The sequence below is a fragment of the Onychostoma macrolepis genome, chromosome 07, assembly GCF_012432095.1.
Source record: "Onychostoma macrolepis isolate SWU-2019 chromosome 07, ASM1243209v1, whole genome shotgun sequence".
NCBI lineage: Eukaryota > Metazoa > Chordata > Actinopteri > Cypriniformes > Cyprinidae > Onychostoma > Onychostoma macrolepis.
Window position 1 is genome coordinate 35,442,406 of NC_081161.1, and position 21,335 is coordinate 35,463,740.

General features: G+C 38.0%; 3 protein-coding genes, 2 non-coding genes and 1 pseudogene across 6 annotated transcripts; 2 read left to right on the top strand and 4 right to left on the bottom strand.

The window, feature by feature from the left end:
• Window positions 1–132: 132 nt before the first annotated feature.
• LOC131544106 (RNA-binding protein 4.1-like) lies at window positions 133–3,722 on the bottom strand (annotated as a pseudogene).
• A 1,732-nt stretch (window positions 3,723–5,454) lies between these two features.
• Window positions 5,455–8,502, bottom strand: rbm4.3 (RNA binding motif protein 4.3). Of its 2 annotated transcripts, none has more exons than XM_058783214.1 (4): window positions 8,384–8,502; window positions 7,231–7,673; window positions 6,492–7,143; window positions 5,455–6,147 (listed from the first exon to the last, which is right to left on the bottom strand). In XM_058783214.1, the coding sequence occupies exons 2-3, from the start codon at window positions 7,637–7,639 to the stop codon at window positions 6,521–6,523; spliced, it is 1,032 nt and encodes a 343-aa protein (XP_058639197.1). In that variant the 5' UTR covers window positions 7,640–7,673; window positions 8,384–8,502; the 3' UTR covers window positions 5,455–6,147; window positions 6,492–6,520. The 2 variants fall into 2 exon arrangements, with proteins under 2 accessions (XP_058639197.1, XP_058639198.1); XM_058783215.1 differs by lacking the exon at window positions 8,384–8,502 and adding an exon at window positions 8,280–8,361.
• A 1,615-nt stretch (window positions 8,503–10,117) lies between these two features.
• Window positions 10,118–11,611, top strand: tifa (TRAF interacting protein with forkhead associated domain). The gene is made up of 2 exons (XM_058782480.1): window positions 10,118–10,274; window positions 10,470–11,611. Exon 2 carries the CDS (start codon window positions 10,536–10,538, stop codon window positions 11,115–11,117), a length of 582 nt encoding a protein of 193 aa, XP_058638463.1. The 5' UTR covers window positions 10,118–10,274; window positions 10,470–10,535; the 3' UTR covers window positions 11,118–11,611.
• Window positions 11,612–15,866: 4,255 nt separating this feature from the next.
• trnak-cuu (transfer RNA lysine (anticodon CUU)) lies at window positions 15,867–15,939 on the bottom strand. Its single transcript has one exon. It is a non-coding gene; the product is annotated as a tRNA-Lys (tRNA).
• A 568-nt stretch (window positions 15,940–16,507) lies between these two features.
• Window positions 16,508–16,581, top strand: trnan-guu (transfer RNA asparagine (anticodon GUU)). Its single transcript has one exon. It is a non-coding gene; the product is annotated as a tRNA-Asn (tRNA).
• Window positions 16,582–17,427: 846 nt separating this feature from the next.
• On the bottom strand, window positions 17,428–20,876 carry LOC131543790 (cornifelin homolog). Its single transcript, XM_058781575.1, has 4 exons — window positions 20,767–20,876; window positions 19,302–19,415; window positions 18,838–18,998; window positions 17,428–17,915 (listed from the first exon to the last, which is right to left on the bottom strand). The coding sequence occupies exons 2-4, from the start codon at window positions 19,405–19,407 to the stop codon at window positions 17,703–17,705; spliced, it is 480 nt and encodes a 159-aa protein (XP_058637558.1). The 5' UTR covers window positions 19,408–19,415; window positions 20,767–20,876; the 3' UTR covers window positions 17,428–17,702.
• Window positions 20,877–21,335: the final 459 nt, after the last annotated feature.

The window sequence follows — 21,335 nt, forward strand, 5'->3', positions numbered from 1 at the left end:
AAGCCCTGAGTGAGAGTTGGTCAGCACATCTAATGCAAGTTTCCAATTCACTCACATGTACAGTCCACCTTTCCATCTAGGTGAAACTTCTTACAATGTAAAGATCTCCTGCCATAAACAGTCATTGGTGTGTACAGAACAGAAAACAGGTTTGCATCCCACTGAAAGCTGCCCAACTATTTAGGTTGTACATCAAATCATATTTTTTTTTTTAAGGACTAACACAAGTTAGAGGGGGAAAACAATCAAAACAAGCTCAAAATTCTTGTCCAAGCTCTCAAACCACAAAAACTCAAGACATCGGTAAGAGAAACAAGTTGACCATCCTGTTGAACTATCCAATTAGATACAACACAATTCAACAAGCAAGTACAATTCAAATCTGAACAGTTTGTATATACCAAATCACCTGTAGGAAATAATAAAAAGAACGTTGGAATGTTGAATTTTGTAGTTTATTTTCCCATAAAGCTTTTTGCAGCCGCAGGATTAATTGCAGATTGCCACTCCCCCCTAACAACAAAACGCTGGCAATATTATCGCCAGAAGAAACATAACCAGATTGTCCTCACAAAACTTAAATCAAAGAAATTAAGTGGCAAGCCAACCCAACAGCTCCAGAAAAGTCTTGGAGCATTAAAAAGAGTAAATAATAGTGGATCACAACTTGACTGGGGGAAATTAGAAACAAAAGTACAATTCAAAATCTCACAGAGTGTCTGTTTAATTGCAGTTAATAGTTAAAATTACGCTGACATTAGACTCCCCACCTTACCTCTGGATGCAAACGAAAAGCAAAGCAAAAAACTAAAATCACAACCACTTCTTGCAATCATACACATATGTCTCCATTGGAAAGGGAAATTAAAGAGCAGTTTGTGCATTACAGGTAAAACATTAACACGCAGATCTAATAAGCATTGTGATCAATGTGCCTATCCAATTCTGCATTTTTGAAATCCGATGGAGCATCTGATTGAGGCAAAGTCATACAGGTGGAGGGGAAGTCTCTTCACTTGACAACACCTAAAAGAAAAAAAAAAAAGGAACAAATATTCTGTGAGATGAAACATTCGACAGGCATTACCCTCTGACTTTTGTACTTTTTAACCCGAGTAAAGTGGTTCCGCTTACTACTGTACTCGAAACGGCTTACGCTTTAGAACAGATCACGCTGACATCTCATCTGAGTCATCAAAGTTAACGACCCGCTATCGCTCACCTTAGCATGTGTGTGGGCTTAGTATGCGTATCGAACCCGCTCGGTGTAGTTCTCTCTGGCCCGCGGCACGGTGTAAGCCGATGAGCTCCTTGAGACCGGGGAAAGTCGCGAGCGCTCGTACGAGTAGCCTTCCGAACCGGCGCCCACACGTCTGATTGGGCTACGGTCCCGCGAGAAGTACGCCGATGCCGTGGGAGGCGGAGGCGCCAGAGGGCGTCGCTCATAGGGATCTAGGCTGGGAGGAGCCAACCGCATCCTTGAGAGAGAGGAAGAAGAGGGAGGGGAGGAGGAGGAGGAGGAATAGAGAGAGGCCTGCTATTCTCGAAGAAGCTAGAGCCAGCCGGACGAGCCCGATACTTCTCGTAATAGTCAATGCTTCCGTAGCGCTCTCGCTCATATGCGGATGACCTCTCGGGATAGGCGCTCAGCGGCCTGCTTGGGTACCGTTCTCGAGCATCCGCGCTGTACTCGCCGTAGCTGGGACGCCGGCTCATGGGCGGGGGAGGGGGGAGCGGCCCTGCTGGGTAACCTCTACTAGGAAGACCTCCAGGGCCACCCATGCCGTAACTCGGTGCGCTCCTTGGGGGGCCTCTACCGCTGGGGAATCCCCCCATGCCTCCACCATAGCTACCATTTTGGCCACGTCCGCAATCTTTGGACCAATGGCCCTGTTCTCCGCAGATGTAACAGCCAGTTTGGTCTCCCATGCCGGGCGCTGTACGGAGGCGACTTGTGGACAGTTGTACTTTGATCAGCTTGCCTTGTGGGAGGAAGAGAACACACGCAAGACAATGTAAAACTTTCTTCCGCTCACGTAAACCGTAATTTTAAAAGAGAATTATTGCATCACGATAGCCACAGAGCACTTTAAATTCTGCCATTGTTTACTTGCCGTCATGTCGTTCCAAACCCATGAAACTTTTATTCATCTTTGAAACAAAAATTACGATATTTTTGAAGAAACCGCCGAGATTTTTGTTCCTCCACTGAAAGCCTGTTAACCATATTAAACGTGCTCCACGTATGCTTTCACACATTTCTTTGTTTATATATAAAACCTTGCTACATGTACTGCGTTAGGCTAACAGAGACTTGTTATACCACTTGCATATCATTGCCCTTTTGTTTGTTTAATTCTATTGTCTTAACTTTTAAGTCACTTTGGACATGACTAATGTAAAGTTTAATCTGTGTTTCCAAGATAAATTAAAATCTTACGAGTTTTGGAACAACATGAGGGCGAACAGAGATTTTTGGATGAACTATCCTTTAAATATTACTATATCTGTCTACTGCCAACTATCTAGAAAATGAATTCTCTTTAGCAATTACAAAGAACTGAAAAAGGAGCAGAATATTCTTCTCATTCTAAAAAAAAAAAAAAAAAAATCTAAGGAGTAAAATGCAACCCTGGGTGACCATGGATTTCGTCGTTTCGAGGTTAATGTTCACCTTGGAAGGACGTGTTTTCCAGCCCACCGATGGCCTCCATGGCATCCTCCATTCGCTCCATGTGAACAAAGGCATAGTCCTTCACTATGTCACACTCAACCACAGGTCCATACTCCTCAAACTTGGCCCGGAGCTCCTGATTGGTGCAGCCACTGCTTATGTTGCTCACATGCAGTTTGGTGGAGCCCCTGGGCTTCCCCTTGCTCATCTCCACATTTATGGCTTGACCGTTCAGCTCGTGATGGTGGAGTTTGCGGATAGCCTCCTCGGCCTCCTGCTTACCTTCCATGTGCACAAAGCCATAATTTTTCAGGACGTCACACTCTTTTACTTTGCCATATTCAGAAAAAAGAGAGCGCAGATCTTCCGCGGTCGTGCTTGAGGATAGGTTGCCAACAAAGATCTTAACCATCTTTATTGTCGTTTTTTCCTGGACAGAGGGAGCATAGTTGCGAAATGCACGTTATATCAACAGATGATTCCCTACATTAATGCCTACAAAACCATAGACATCTTAATCCTATCAGAGGTTTTAGTTTCGATTTTGTGGCTTCAGGCCGGAATGATTTACGCACAACTCAGCATTAAATATGCTGTGTGTGGCACTCATTGATCGGATGAAAGTGCGTTGAGTGCGTAAAGAAAAAAAAAAGACGACCAGGTTCAGTTCTTGGACTTTATGGCGCAGCTGAATTATCTCGCGTTGCTAGGCCACATATCCGCGTGACCATCACACCCAACGTATTAATTCCCTTAAGTTTTATTTGTCATCATTCAAGCGTGTGTTTTTAATGCCCGATACACGATTAAGTACGACCGATGAGCGTTGGTGGAGTTTTCAGAGCTGTAGGCCAATGGTTTCGACTGTGTAATGCTAAGCTAAGTTAGCACGACTACATAAAGTTACCCGACATAAACGTCGCCTTATTAAGAAACATGCTATTATATTATAGTACTAACGTTACGCCACACTGCATTATCTCCATGTAAAATCTAAACACTAGCACTCATGTTAAGTAATAATAAGAGTTATGCAGGAACAGCATTGGCTTACCGAAGCGAGCACGTAATATCACTGGCTGCGAAGATGAATGAAGCCTAAAATGGAGTCGCCCGCCGTCACCGACAGCACTTCCTGTCCACGAATAAACAAAAAACCCAACACGCTTTTACTGGTCATTCAGTGTTTAAATCATTAGCATATTTCAAATAAGACAAAAATTGACGCCCAATCATTATTATTGAGGCACAAATGTATCTAAATACTGTAATTAATTATTTACAATAAATTATGTACTGTAATTGATTATACTTGTAACAGTACATGACTAAACATTCAATTAGCTTTAATCTTTTTGTCTTTTTATTAAAACAAAACAAAACAAAACACAATGATCTATGGATATTGCTGTCCGGAAAATTGTATATTCATCAGACCGAATGGAGTAACTTAAAACATAATTTTGCTCATTTTCAAACAGCCTTTAAATTTTACTTAATTTTTTTCAAATCAAAAAAGCCCCAAGAACCGTATTTCTGTTAAATGCACTTTTAACTTGTGTCTGTGATGCCTTTTAATTTTTTCCTGTTTTTTTCCCGATTAAGTTGATGCTATGTTTCTGTTTGCCCTCACAAAATGGCAAAATATCTTGAGAACGTGTTAAATTTTGTAATCTTGAAAATTCAATAATGTGAAAAGGACCATTTTTATGTAAGGCCGGGAATTAGTGATCTAGGTGTTAAAATAGCTTAGTTGCTTTAAATGTAAAGTAACTGTTTTTCAAATACTTTCACAGTCAAATGTTGTAACACGTTTGGCAGTTTAGCCCTCTACTATAAAGGTTAAGAAATTTAAATGCGTTTTTAAACCATTTTTTTATAATTACTGTTTATTTATATATATATATATATATATATATATATAAATCATTGTAAGTATACACACACACACACTTGTGTTAAAAGTTTTACTTGTATACATACATTGTACACATGCACACATACACCTTAATACACAACTGCCATATTCTTAAAAATAACGACCAAGACAGTTTGGGCAGGGGGGAAAAAGCTTTATTGGTTTATTGAAAGTGCATTCGCCTTAAATGGAAAATAATAATTGTTATGCTGAGATCATTGCCAGAAGAGGCACATGCATTTGGTGTCCCATAGGCAAATGAATGAACAGCCATAACTACACATTTTATTGTAAAATAAATACACAATTAACAGAGGAGTGAAAATGCATAAGTTAACCTAAAACTTACCCTCAGGCATGAGTTCATCCTAAAGTATATCATCACTTGCATGAGTAAAACATTTGGACCCAAATACATGTCACTGAGACACATATGCAGTCTGTGTACTAAAGCTATACCTTGAAACAATTAAGTAGTGAAAGGCATGCTGAGTGGTAAAGAAACTAAATGCATCAAGTAACTTACCTGGCATAATCAAACTTAAAAAGGCCCACTGATTGTTTAAGAAAACACTGGGAAGTCTACCCACTTAATGAATCAGAATGATAGGATTATTTGGACACAGACCAGGAATATTGAGACGCCAATGTTTAGGCCAAAAGAATAGCCTTGAAGACGAAGTGATGGTAATCGCTTTCATTTCGCCGCAGAAGCAGTTCCATTCTCCGTGATACTCTTAAACTAGGAAGCATGATGTTATGGGTTTTAATTTCGAACATATGTCTAGAATATATAGTTACTTTTATGCCTATTTAGGCATGTTGAGTTTAAAAGGTTAGCAAGAAAAGCAAAACGACGGACCAAGTTCCAGTCTTTTTATTAAAACTTTCAAGTGTTCCTATGAAAGAAAATGATACAAAGTCCTTTAACTTCGATACTCTGCAATTAAAATCCACACTACAGCACAATTTCAATAAAGCCAGTAGACGGAAAGGTTTTATTGCTGCGGAGATTGTATTCTTACTTGCATGCCGCACTTTAACAAATAGCTTAGAGAGGGGAAAAGAGAGAGAAAAAAAAAAAGCTTTACACAAATGACTTTTTGGTTCAAAATCAAAGTTATGGAATAGCGCTTGTTACAGTGGTTTAATAACAAACGATAAGCTCATTCCAGATTTTAAAGGTAAAAATGTACAGTGAGATACATTGAAGTGTTCTTTGAAAGAAGAATTTTTGTGTGTGTTCCTTTCATTGTCTTTAACAAACCACCAAGTTAACCTAATTGACGTGCTCTGGCTTAGTGCCTCTCTCACCTATCAAATGTTAAACAATAAAAACAAGGCAAAAAAATAAAATAAAATGAAGCAGAGTTGACAATTTAGCATGAGGACGATTTTATACGTGTAAAAGCGATAGTTTTATAGAATGTGCAGTCCGCAACAGAACTCTTCCACTATGGTGCGCAGGCGAACGAAACGCGCTCTGGCAGACAAAGACGTATCGCGGCACGTGCACCTGGAGACAACGACGACGATCTTGTTGAATAATTTACACCTGGAAAGAGAGCAAACCACATGAGTCAAACGGCTGCAGTGCCATCTGGGATTACTGAATCGACAAGCTAAGTTAAAATAAAGATTTGTATGAAGTCTGTTTGATTTATGCGAAGTGAATGTTTAATTTACCAGCAGAATTTACCATCTAAACACTTCGATACGAAGTTCAGCGTTCCTCGAGCAGTGCTTTGTAAAAGACCATAAGGCCATTAAAAATTTGACCCAGGCACTTTGATACAAAGTTTACGTTACTGCTACTTGCGCATCAATTACACACGCAGAACAGCGTAAGTACGTACATTCTGGGTTCTATATTATTTGGCTTGCGGGACCTATTCTCACCTTGGATTACAAAAGCGCAGTGGTGCACTTTAATACGAGTAGCGCGCAGGTGGTGGAGGCGGCGCTGCCCTGTCAGCATAGGGGTCTCTGGCCCGAGGCATGTTGTACATCGGGGTCCGAGACATGGAGAGAGGGGAGAGACGAGATCGCTCGAATGAGTAACCATTCCCGGCGGGTGTCTGAGGGGTAGGAGGAGCACGTCTGATGGGACTGCGGTCTCGTGCGTAGTACGAGGATGGCGGGGGTGGAAGGGGGCGTCGCTCATAGGGGTCGAGGCCGTTGCCAGCCAATCGCTCTCTCATAATGCCGGATGACGGGGGCGGAGGGGGAGGGGGGATGGCACCCGGACGCCGGTCCTCATATGAGGCGGCGCCGTAAGGGCGAGCACGGTACTTCTCGTAATAGTCGACCACACCGCGTTCGCGCTCGTATGCCGGCGCTGCACGCTCTGGGTATGGGGGACGTCTGGGGGGCATGGGTGGTGGTGGAGGTGGGGGACCAGGGGGATACCCGAAGCGACCCCTAGGATAACCAGGGGGCTCAGGCCGGTCACCAGGGAAACGGGGTGGCCAGTATCCACTGTCTGGGGGGCCGTAGCCTTCCTCCTCGCCTCTTGGTCGACTCTTTGAAATCTGCACATGAATTCGTTTGCCTGCAAGTGCAAAAAAAATTCATATTAGCAAATGTGATAAACATGCAAAAGGTTATGCAAGGGAGTGACCAGACTAGATTTTTTTACCTTGGAATTCAGCATTGTCCAACCCCTTGATGGCATCCATGGCCTCATCGGAATTGCTCATGTGTACGAAGGCAAAGTTCTTAACAATTGCGCATTCAGTAACTGTGCCGTACTCTTCAAACAGCGCTCTGAGCTCTTCGTCTACTCCTTTCTCCACATTGGCAACATGAAGCTTCACCGGGCCCTGGTTTTTGCCCCGACTCGCTTCGACGTTGATGGGCGTTCCATGCAGCTTGTATAAATGAAGGTTTCGGATTGCCTTTGTCGCACTTTTGCGATCATCCATGTGGACGAAGGCAAAGTTCTTGATAATGGCACACTCAGTGACCGCTCCATATTGAGTAAACAGAGACTTTATTTCTTCTGCTTCTGCCTGTGGAGGCAGGTTCCCAATGAAGATCTTCACCATCTTTGCTAATGTGTTATGCAAAGCCTGAAACACACTGTGATGGGATACACTACAATGAGTTGCCATCAATACAAAATTTATTATGGTTATTGTAATGTCTTGTTGCAAATCAACGCATAAGAATGAGAACACGAAACCACGCCTGGTCCTAAACTGAAATCGAAAGCTTACACAGTGAACTTCCTGAGAAGCCAATCAAGTCAAACCAGTTTATGTAAATACTTCAAAATTGTATTTCCCCCTACATACACGCAAATACGACAAAATACAACGTTATTACGCCAAGCAGAACTTAATCAATAAAGTTTCGTAGCAAGAATCAACATTTCTCCTCACGCGTTCTTACATACGACACGGCCTCGTGTGGTTACTCAATTGCAGCGGACTATAAACCTCCACAAACACTCAAGTTTATTCACGGCATATTCTTTAAAGCGTTTATGTTCGTAAATGTTCGAACAGGAATATAGCAAGGAATCGTCGATTCACGGGCCCGTCGCCTTTAGAGAAAACTCAGTTTCTGTTGCTAGATTTGAATAAGCTAACAACGTTAGCTTAGCCGAACAACCGTTGCGCGCCGAGATAAACACGATGTATGTACTACTTTTAAATGTAGCCGATTAACAGAGTTTTTACATACCATATGAAAGCTGCTTATATCAAAAGTGCTTTAATGTCGCGTGCTAAACCTTTATTTTAGTACTGGCGCTATAAAGGTCAAAGTACTAAAAAAACAATACTCACCGCCTGTTTCTCACCACAATGAGGAAGAGGGTGGGTCATTCAATAATATACTTCCTCAGTCCCGCCCACAATGTTGAATAAACCAATCAAACACAAGCATGTGGATCACGTTGAACGTGACAAGATTGTGGAGCGTTAAAAAGAAACTGTTCTGAATATTTTCTGTACTTATATTTTTGGTACCTTGGCATTAATTAATAATAAAAAAGAAACTGTACTGAATGGATGGATGAAAAGTAAATTTACAGTGATTTACTTTTGTGCGCCATAGGAGTCGAGGAGGAATGTGGAAGCAGACAGTTACAAGGGATGAAATCGAGATTTAAATATTGCGTAGCAGCAGAAGCTAAATCAATAATGAAAAAGAAATGCATCGAAATTGATAGCATTATTGGAAAGTAGTATCAACTTCTTGGGTAGCCTAAACATTTATCAACACATCTAACAGTGAAGAATCAAGTTTATGTTTTGGTATGAGTTGTGTGGAAGAAAAGAGAGTTTGGGAATTCTAATGAAATCAGAAATAACAAGAAAATCTCATAATTCTTTTAGCTGCCAACCACAAGAAACTTTACTCTGCTGGACTTTACTCTCCCAAACAAGTCTTTCTGCTTCTAGTGTTTTCCACAAAACAAAGTCTGCATGTCACTTGGGCTTTTAAATCACTATTACTACAGCTATAAATGGAATTTAATCAGACAGAAAAGATGTGCGAATAGGCTATATATAACACAATATAGATGTTTTTAGCACAGTAGCTGTCTCTGGTTCATTCTGCCAGTAGGTTGCGGTAACGCACAAGTTACAACACAAGATTATTGAGATCTGTCCCTAGCAAATAGAGCATAAACGCTGATGTTTAATTGTTTTGCCTGTTTAGATTTGATATCCGTTTTCACTTAACCCTGCTGAAAAAAACAATAGAACCCTGTCCAAAACACAACAGAACATGTAATGATTTTAATGGTTATAATGGGAACTGAATTGGTTTTAATGGAAACTATAATGGTGTCTTCTGGTATGTGATGGATTCTTTTGGTGGGATGTTAAATCCTATTGGAAAAATGCCCAAAACACACTACAAAAAGGAATTTTGTAATGGTTTTACTGGAAAAAGCTAATGGTTTATAATGGTATTTTAATGGAAACCATTGGAATTTCTGTGTTGGTTTCTATTGGGCTTCTATTGTTTTTTTTTTTAGCAGGAAAGTGTTTAAACTTTGATTCATAAGAATGTATGTAGGGCTTATTTATAGTTTTAAAGTTTTAGATAAAGCATTGAAAGCTGAACAAAGATAAATGTGAAATAGGCCTATGCGCATTCTTGCGCGTTTGTGTCTGCTTCCCGGAAAGATTATAGATTACGTTAAAAGGTTGCTATTTTGCTATATGATGACGAAACTGATATGCAATTGATTTCTCATCCACTTCCCTTCCCCTGTGGTTATACAGTTTTGTCAAGACGTTTTTGGGGAGTGACTGATAAGACATTGTAAATGATGACCGTAAACATGTTCTCAGTCATGTTTTACACCTCTTCTATCTGGTCATTAAAACGATGTCACTAGACAAAGACGTGCTTTAAGTTTTAACATTCAACTACGCAACAAAGGGTTTTTCTTTTTCATCAAAACGAGATTAAAGCGTGTCTGGAATCTCCAGGGCAAATATAGGACAAATAATAGTTTTTAAATATAACATTAAACAAAAAGCAAAAGCAAAGAAGTCAGTTGCGCAACTCTGGGGTTTTTGAGAGTCACATGTCCCGAGCTGGAAGGGGTGGACTCCAGAGCTTCTGATGCAATTCCCTCTTTGTTTGTTGAGCTCATAGCGATCTCCGCTTCAGAACAGCAGTCCGTTAGTTGCTGATCGTTGCAAACAGTTTCTGAAGGTAAGCTACTGTTTAGTTTTGTTAAACTGGTACGACGCTTATTTAGTACGTGTGTTTCTACTTTAGCGTAAAGTTCTTCGCTATGTATCTGTGCATTCTCACTTTCATTCAGAATAATACGTTTTGCTGCAATATACATCTGTTCAGTGAAGGCTACTAACACTTAACGGGTTGTTTCTTTTTGTTTTTCCTTAGGTTTAACTGTAAACAAGTTAATTCAACCCCACAGAAGTTGCGTAGGCCTACCTATATTTTCACAGAATGAATGACAATAGCAAACTCGAGACTGAAGAACTGCTTACTTGTCTTCATATCCATCTCTTCCACCCTAACCAAGCCAGCCGTCCACTCTTCCACAACCTGCCCCTAAATCAGCCATACAAAATGGATGCTGAAGATCCACTAAGGCTTGGCCGTGATGGGCAGACCTGCATTTTTGCCCTAAACGACACCTCTGTCTCCAGAAAGCAGCTCTCCATACAAGCGTATAAGAAAGCTGGCAGCCCGTTCTTGAGCTTCATGATCCAGAACATGAGCCAGAAGGTCAAGCTCATGGTTGGTGGGTCTGAACTGAGATACCTGGAAAGAGCTGAGCTTGATGATAAGGTGCTCTGTCGCTTTGGAAGATATGAATTGCTGATTTGGCAGGAACCAGGAGATTCCGAGCATAAATTTGAGGTCCTATTTGAAACATGCAATGCACCCCCTTCACAGGAATTGGGCATAGATGTGCCATGCAAACCACCTGTTATGGATACCGGCATACCATGGAGAAACTTTGAGAATGGAGCACCTGCAAGCCAAGAGCCACTGGAGTCAGATGAGACAGTTGTTTTAGTATAGATATTTTTTGGACATTGACTACTCCGAATCTGCATTTAGTTATTATTATTATTGATACTGTGTGTTATGAAAGCACTCAGCACATCTTGTAATTATAACAGAATGAGACCTAAAACTATGCTGCAAGTGAGCTTAGAAACATTGTTATGATTTCTTCTGGAATGCCACTGAACCGGTTTTGTTGCCTACTGTGTCTTTGTGTTTCTCTTCTTGTACAGATATTTTATAACATATTTTAATTTTACTGGAATTATTGTCACACATTTGCTCAAAAGGTGCTTTTTTTCTCTTCATTATTGTATGTGTTCATTGCATAAGTGCTTTTGGCCAATGTTTTTATATATAATGTTTTCTATTGCATTGTATTGTTTTGTATTGACTGTTACTTGATAAAATGTGAATCATACGCTTTTGAAAAATGTGAAATTACTATGATTGAAGGGTTATTCATATACTTTCATGATATGTAATATAATTAAATAAATACAAATTTTCTACATATTTACTGTCCAGATTGGTTTTTCACAGGTAAAACATGATTTGAAAATGTTTGTTTTCAAGTTTATGCTGTACAAAAACCAAAATACATGGTCTGTTTAATACAACATAATATTTTCCAGATAATATTTTAATAATGAATAATTTGCTTCAGTACAATGACTATATAAAAGTTAAGAAACAATGTGTTTTCTTTCTGTGATGGACTGGCCATCTGTCTAGGGTGTTTTCCCCGTCTGCAACCTGAGACACTGAGTCAGGCCGGATGGATGAATGTGTTCACACTTTTTTTTTTCTCACACATTACAAATGAATTTCTATATAGCTGCCTTTGTATTTTAGAAAAGGGGTCCCACAAAAGGGCATCAAGAATCTGTGCATCCTTGGCACCAAAAGGTTTGAAAGACCCTGTTTTAACCTTTTTATGTTTAAGAAACATGAATAAGTAAACGTGAGCTGTTTAAATAAGGACTGTACGGTATATTTCTTAGTGTTTGTGTCATTTACAATACATATGGGTCTGAAAAGTGGATATTTGTTTGTAATCTCAACTGTTTCAAACTTTTATTTTTTTCTGCTGGTAGATCATGATTAGTTACTGATCTCCAGAAAGCTAAATGTAAATGTCTCATTTGGCAAACATGCAATTATGTCAATGTCACCATGGATATTTTATTTCTTTGGTAAGTTCAAGGATCTTAAGAAAGGTTAATCCCAGGTGACCCAGGAACTGAAAATCACCGGGAGATCACCATCCTTTTGTACTTTAAGTGTAAATTCACCTCCGGTCCTTGTCGTTACAAACAACAGGAGCGCCGATAAGCATCAGTTACATGGCAGATAGCAAATGGTTTACAGTAAATCATGTCAGTGGTGAAGAGACAAGACCCAAAGTCTGATGTAACTCACCAGGAGTGGCAGTATTCATCTTTTTGATACATATCTTTATGTATTATTAAAATAAAATTATATTAACTTCAGCCGAAGCTTGTTAAGCAAAAGTTCCTCCCACATTAGATTATATGTAATTATATGATTCTTTATTTCAATAGTGATTATTTTAATGGATTTACAATGTAAAAATCATAAAGTATTAATATTGCACCATTCATGTGTTATTGTGATGTTTAAAATGCTGCACTAAGACTGACTGATTTCCTAGAACAATATTGATTGACACTGAAGTCTCAGCATCATCACACTCAGATTGTTGCTTACAGTTGCATGTACAGACTGGTTGCATTTGCTGACTTTTGATGAACTCTAGTTACTGGGAGGTTTGGTGAGATGCGGAACTATGTGGAATTGACAGGAAGTCAGAGAGCTATCTGAAAGAACACATTCAGTAAACAGTGATGTGAGAAGATTTTTGGACATTCACAGTTCTAAACTGCTGAGAAATGTTTGAAATGATAGACCAATGAACTCAAATGAAATGCACTAGATCTTATTTTTAAGTATGTTGCATGTTAAATGTATTCAATAAACTATTGCACTTTGAAAATAGTGAACTATATTAACATGGAGGATGCAAAATGGACTGGATGCAAAATGTGGGGCACGAAGGGGATAAAGAGAAGTGCTCTTCAAAATCAAAAGTCAAGGCATGTATTTTAGCCTGTCATTCTATATCTGCTTTGGATTTCAGGAGAGTTTGACTATATACACATCATCACATTCATGAAAATGGAGAAGAAGAACAGAGATCTTTTTTTGTAAATGAGGGATGCATTTTCTTCGAGTATTTTCTTTCATCTCCACCTCAGCATAGAAGAGCAAAGGTGAAGAAGTAAATTCAATTGAGAAAAAGCTTTTAGTGTTTTAACAATTATTGAATATTAAAAACAGGAATTTGAAGTGTGAAGTTTCAACACCTTGAAACTCACAACGACAGGCTGTATTTCAAAAGTCAATAAAGCTAAGCCAACTGAACAAATATAAGATATTTGCACACATGACATAAACTTCTTTTGATAAGCCCAAAAGAAAAAAAAAGTAGATAAATAAAAAAAAGCAGTAGAATATACCAAAAAAAAACATTACTGAACAATACTTGACTTTAGTCTACATGTTTCGTGACAAGACATGATCAAATACAATGCAAAAAGAAAAACTGTTCTGTGTAGGCCTTTAGACATTTAGTCATGGAACATTTACACTTGAATAGTTTGAAAAGTTTTGGTTGTAACACTGATTTTAAAGACTTGCAGCTAAAATTATTTCTGCTGGGAAGTGTTTTTGGATTTCTGAGGCTGGCAGGTTTTGTTTGGTTTTGGTTTCTTGTAATAGCTTCTGACATTTGTCACATATAGCCTTAGTTCAAATAGTGCACCATTCTGACACTTCAGCTCTCTTGCCATTTGACATCAGGCACACAGCAGGCCACCAATCAGCAGTCATTTTCTGCTCAGAGGGCAGAAGCTCATTCTATAAATAAAAAATCTTTTAAAAGCCTCCACAGACAGTCACATCTGAACCGGCTCACGTTCAGTAAATTATTAAAACAAAAGCACTCTCTTAAATTTCTAGTGTACTGTCAAATGAATGAAACAGATAATTGCATATTTTAGCCACTCGCAACATAATAGCCTATCGCTCAAGGTCCAAAGCTCATGCCCATTTCAGTGGACCAAAACGTCGCTTTTTGTAATAAATTTTTATATTTAGCATGGACTGATAGTGTGCGGGATCATCATTTTTACGTAAAACGTAAACGTATTTTACGTAATAACAAAATTACCATAACATAACCACAACTAAATTTTTACAATGGCATTATAACATTAGGATCACAAATAGGTATGCAAATACTAAACTGCTCTCTATCTCTTACACACAAACCACACCATTTTCTAATCATCGTGTTTATTCTCTTTAGACACATCTCTGCAGCTAGCAGCAAATACAAATAAGGCTACCCTAAGAATTACACTTTCTTTCTTTTCTTCGTAACATGCTCTAGTTTTTGTACATCTGTGCTCTGTCATTGCTATCATTCCTATACTTGAAAAAATGCATTAAATAATTTTCACAAGCAACAAAATACATGATTTGTAAGGGTCACGTGTTTATTTAATGCCACACTTTTCATGAGCTGAACTCAAAGATCTAAGACTTTTTCTATGTACACAAAAGGTCTATTTCTCTCAAATATTGTTCACAAATCTGTCTAAATATGTGTTAGTGAGCACTTCTCCTTTGCCGAGATACTCCATCCACCTCACAGGTGTGGCATATCAAGATGCTGATTAGACAGCATGATTATTGCACAGGTGTGTCTTAGGCTGGCCACAATAAAAGGTCACTCTAAAATGTGCAGATACACAATTATGTCAAAATTGGCAAATAAGGCAAGGTTCAAAAAGAAATGATTGATTTAGTCAGTGTGGAAGAACTTGACTGGTCTGCAGAAAGCCAAGTCCTAATCCAAGCTGAACACCTCTGGTGTGACTTTAAATGCAGATCTTGAGCCAAAAACTCATCACCAAACACCAATGACTTGTACATATGGGTACAGTCATTTTAGACACTTCCAAAACTGTTGCAACAGAGATAGAAATACAGTTTTTAAATACATGAATTATGTTTCCATCTTTGTTGCCACAGTTTTGGAAGTGCCTTTTTCTGTTCTAAAGAAGGGGGTGTCCCAATATAGTGTATTTACAAGTCATTGGTGTTTGGTGATGAGTTTTTGGCTCAAGATCTGCATTTAAAGTCACACCAGAGGTGTTCAGCTTGGATTAGGACTTGGCTTTCTGCAGACCAGTCAAGTTCTTCCACACAGACTAAATCAATCATTTGTTTTTGAACCTCGCCTTATACACAGAGGCATCGTCATATTAGAATAGAAAATGGTCCTGTCCAAACTTGCTTTAAAATTAGAAGCACACAATTCCCTAGAATATCATTATATGCTTAAACATTAAGATTTGTACTCATGGAAATTACTAAAGTACTCAAACCTGTTCATTACAAGGGGGTGACCCAATACTTTTGGCAATATAGTGTATGTTTAGTCATTGTACAAGTAATAACTGCCTGTTTTTGCAAAGAGAGTTTCATGGCCGGTAAAAAAAAGTTTTGGCCGGTAAATTTTATCACATCACCAGTTTTATCATTGGCTGGTGTGGCAAAAAGTTAGTTTTAGGCCCTGCAAACATATATATATATATATATTTATTTATATATTTTTTTCCTCTTTTCAGATTATCCAGAGCCAATCTTTCACCAGGGTTTCTATATAAAATGTATCGCCCAACGTGGGGCTCGAACCCACGACCCTGAGATTAAGAGTCTCATGCTCTACCGACTGAGCTAGCCGGGCTACATGCTAACAATATTGTGCTAACGGTTTTTAGTTTTAGAGCATTATAGTCATTATATATAGATTGGTGGTTACAACACGATTCTAATGACAAAAACGTGGATTTAATCGTAAATCTGGTGTATTTACTCTAAAACCAACACGAAGTTACTCCAGAGCGTGTATTGTTCGAATTAAAGAACAACATTTGCGAAAGAAACAAAGCGACAAGACGCAAATGACACAAGTCAAGTGTTTCAGACGCAGACTGAAATAGTTACATTTTTCTTGTACAGAAAAAAACCTTAATGCATTTGTTCTTATATTACTATAAGTATTCTGTGACGAAAATGCTGAGATCAATGTGAAATTCACAGCAAGAAAAGACTAATATAAAGAATATTTAGATAATATACGTAGAAAATTACCATGGATTTTAACTACTACATTTTAATTGTGATCTATAGAATCATAATTAATTTAATAACCAATTTATTTTTAAAAAAGTTGCTACATTTATACCGTAGTAACACCATAGTTATTTTTTATAAAGGTCCTACTACTGTATTCATTAAGTGCGTCGGCATCTGTCTCTGTGGCGCAATCGGTTAGCGCGTTCGGCTGTTAACCGAAAGGTTGGTGGTTCGAGCCCACCCAGGGACGAAAGTTATTTTCTCAAACGAATGATGAATATTCCTGAAAATCGCAGCAAAGTATAGCACGCTATAGAGGAGAAATAAGCATATTGGTGGCCAATGCCTATTACCTGGTATGTTTCAATTTTATAATTTACATTAAATTATTAAAGTTTTTTTTCTCATTATTTTATTTTAAAATATTTATTTAAAATGTTAAATAGTACAGTTCTTTTTATAGCAATGTTGAAGTCCGATATGCTACTACATATTTTAATTTAAGTTCTATTGCAATCAGGTCGTAATTTCTTGGCATTACATGACCGCTCCCTAGTGGACGATATGAAATATTTCCTTAAAGGGACAGTTCACCCAAAAATATAACATAATGGCTTTAATTTGAAACATTAATAGGCTACCAGCTGCTGGTCGATGTTTTCAAATCCGTGCTCTTTGCCAGATGAGTTCACAGTAATTAGTAAATGCTGGAGGAAAGCCATTTGAAAAGGATCATCTTACTGTTTGCAGAGTTTTCCTAGAAATAAGTGGGAGTGTTATTATTATTTAACACCATGTCTGGCTGAGAGGATTTGCTTGTTACTATAATTACATGTTGGCTACCTATCAGTTGTTTTCTGCATATTAGTCTTCCCTTCCAGATTCCCCTATGACTAATTTCAGTGTCTCATTAAACTCTCCACATGAGTTCTGTGTTGACACTGGACAAGCTACAACAGCCCAATTACACTCTCTCTCTCTCTCTCTCTCTCTCTCTCACACACACACACCTTAACCCTGGAGATCCACACGTCTGTTTCTTAGCATGTTATATTGAAAATGTTGATGCACACATGAGAAATAAACAGTCTTATGAGGAAATATACCATTTATTTATATAAATAGGTGTGCACCCAATCTTTGCTTTCTATATATATATTCTATATATATATATATATATATATATATATATATTCATAACTACATTTGGCATTTGTCTATAGAAAAAGTGCTAAAAAAACAAAACAAAAACATTTGGCATAATTAAACAGTTAGGCATATGGACAGATTTCACTATGTAATTTCAATAAAACAGCAGATTTTACTCTTCGGGGAGCTTGAGGTTAAAGGAAGGCATATGCACTGAGCTCGTCAGTAGGCAGGACTGATGGGGTTCAGAGGCTGGTAGGACGTATTGATGGCTTGAGTTGGCTGGTTAAAAGCTTGCGGCTGATGGTGAACCGTGTTAACGGCAGTGTTAATGACCACTAGAGAGTGTCGCCGAGCCTTCAGCTCTCTCGCCATCTGACACCAGACGCACACAGTGCAGCAGAACACCGCACAGCAGTCATCCTGTATCGAGCCCTTCATGAAAGACAAAAGAACATCAACACTAGTCAAACTAAAAAACACGAATCAGAGTAGTCAATAAGCGGAGGGCCGGGAAGCATTGGCCATTCAAACTTGGGACAATTGTTGAGCCATGCAACATCTAAACCCCCAATGAATTTAGTTTGTAGTTCTAAAACCGGAAGAGAATGGGAGGCAAAATAAGGTGTGTGGTTAACATTACTTGAATAGACTTTAATATTTTGTTCTTCAGTATAACTTAAATACACTTGAACCTCAAATGTAAATGTTGAATTCGGTGTTTATTTTAAAGACCAGAGTTTCTATGTAAGCACCAGAATATTTTTCCAATTCAAACACAGTGTGGTAGTTGAATTGTGTTCATAAATATATATTTATTTAGTATTTTAACCTAGGTCCCTATACAAATCGAAAACTGTACTAGAATTCCACTTTTTAATTTTTATTATTATTATTATAATTACTTTTATGGTAATGTTTGTCAAATTAAATTCAATTAAATTAAAACTACTGTTCTAAAATGTGGGATTAATACTTATATTCAGCAATGATGCATTCAATTGATCAAAAGTGAAAAGACTTTTACATTGATACAAATAATTTCATTTAAAATAAATTCTGTTACTTTGAACTTTCTGTTCATCAAAGAATCCTGATAATGTATGTATTGGGGTTTACACAAAAATATGAAGCAGCACAGCTGTTTTCAACACTAATGATAATAATAAGAAATGTTTCTTGAGCACCATATCAGCATATTAGAATGATTTCTGAAGGATCATGTGACACTGAAGACTGGAGGAAAGGTGCTGAAAATTCTGCTTTGCATCACAGGAATAAATTACACTTTAAAATATATTACAATAGAAAACAGTTATTTTAAATTGTTATAACGTTATAGTGATGCTGTATATACCTTAATGTGGAATCTCTCTCTCATACTGCTCCTCATGGTGAGTGTAATAGGATGCAACATGCAACCAAAGAATATCTCCAGCAGGGGGAGACAGAGACACTCTCCAAATTCCTCACTGGTCTTACACATGAGGCAGTATGGACACCACCAACCACAGCAACCTAGCACAGGAAAACAGAGGGCTCACATCCTCAAAAACAGTTTAATCTTATCTTTCTTCACACATACAAACATAGACTACACTCTCAGAAATAAAGGTGCAAAAGCTGTCACTGGGGCAGTACCTTTTCAAAAGGTACACGTTTGTAGGTACATATTAGTACTTATAGTGTACATATTTGAACCTAATAGGTACAAAAGTGTACCTTTTGAAAAGCTACCGCCCCAGTGACAGCTTTTGTACCTTTATTTCTGAGAGTGTATATTTGCTGCTTTTCCTCTTTCTCTCTTCACCCCACACTTACAGATGCCCATGTCTTCACAGCAGTCACACACTCCGCTGCTCCACTGGGTGTTAGTAGTGCTCACCACCATGGCTGGCTGGACACTTACAGCTGAATGTGCCATCATGAACTGACCTGAGAGAAAACATTAAAAAATCCAGACAAATCAGAATGCTAAATCTACAAACACACACACTTCTAATAAATAAAGAGATTTGTATTTATTTATAGAAGCATGTGTTTAAATACAGGCACATTTAGTTAACGGAGTTGGTTTGGATGAGATGGATTTTTTTAATTTATTTTTTTAAACATCTGTTTGTCTACCAAAAAAGACAGTCAGATACATTGGAGATGGCAAGAGGGTGAGTAAACGATGAGAACGTTTTAATTTTAGGGTGGAGCATCCCTTTAATATAATATCTAGTTTAACCTTCTGAGTTTGACTATTTCTTTCTCTTACTTATGATTTACTAGGAAAAATACTCTAATTTTTTATTTTTTAATACTATAGAGCAAAACAACATTACAAAGTGTGAAACACTTTTACGAAGCTCGAGACAAATTTACATTTTGGAAGACATTTTTACCTATCATAAAACACAATTACATGGGAAAAACACTTTTACCAAGGACGAAACAAATTTACATTTTAGAAAAGAAATTAACAAGACGCAAAACACTTTTACCAGTCCCGAAAAACAAATTTACAATGACAGATTCTTCACGGAAAGGGAATGGACCACACACCGGAAGAGAGAAAGAGAGGTTTTACAATGCATCACTTTAAAAAAGACAGCTACAAGAGTCTGCCATGATCTAATATCTCCATTACAATCAGAGATCGCAGTGTAACCTGATCTGGACTGAAAAAGAAGAATCCCTTCCCCATCTGCAGGGCAGGTCCCATCCCACACCCCACCACAGAGAAACACAATGCTAATTTCCACACCTTTTATTGCACAAAAGAGCATCAGAGCATAAATAGAGGAAAAGGAAGAAGAGGTGGAAATAATAGAGCAGTTGCCAATGCCCACAGAACAATATGAAATGAAAGCATATATGTGAGGTCAGAGAACTGGTTTTTCATATTTTTCCCCCTCATTTTACTTGTAAATTGCCTCTGGCATCTTGTTTTGTGGATGGAAAAAAAATTCAGTGTAATGCATTTGACAGTGTGGTTAATGGTGGAAAAAAAATACTAGTCTAGAAGATTAAACTCTAAAGTAAGGTGTTCCTATGATTTACAATTAAAAAATGTGCCCTATATGCTTGAGAATTTGAGAAACAAAACACAAATTTACTTTTCTAGACAAATGTGTTGCGGTGCCACCGGTTTAAAAGCTATTTCAAAGATAATCCTAAATCATCTGAAAAAATTATCTAATAAAAAATTCATCAGATCTAGGAACAGTACAGAAATGGAATACTGCAGAAAGCAACTGATGCATATTATTTAGACGAGTCTAGAAAGCAGTGTACTTGCCTGAAGCCTGCTCTTCTGAGGGTGTGGAGTCGTGCGTGTTGATGAACTGCTGTTCACAGGGGGGAGGAACTGAAAAAAAGCTGTGTGACCACAGGTGGGTACAACAGAGATGAGGACGTCACAGAACGTCAACGCAGATTCAAAATAGAAAAGCAGGTGCATTTCCATTGTGATCAAGGAGGTAAAGACAATCCCTGGATTTCATTTTTGTCATTTTAGTATCCTTGAGATAAATGGTATTTGACTTTGACTCAGATTTGTTTTCTTTCATATTTTCAGTTTCTATTTTAGTAATTTTTTGTATTGTGTATACACACACACACACACACACACACTAAATTAAACCATTTCAACTAGTTTGCTCATTTTAATTTAAACAAAAAAAAAAAAAAAATAAGAAGGAAGAAAATGGTCTTAGTTTCAATTTTAGTTCACTATAATAACCCTGTTATAAACCACTTATAAAAGGTGGCATGATAATACTAATATACCTTTAAAAAGTCTTATTTGTGCAGTAAAACTTGTGATGTAACACATCCTGGAATAAAACCGGTCTGTTAGCACTGAGC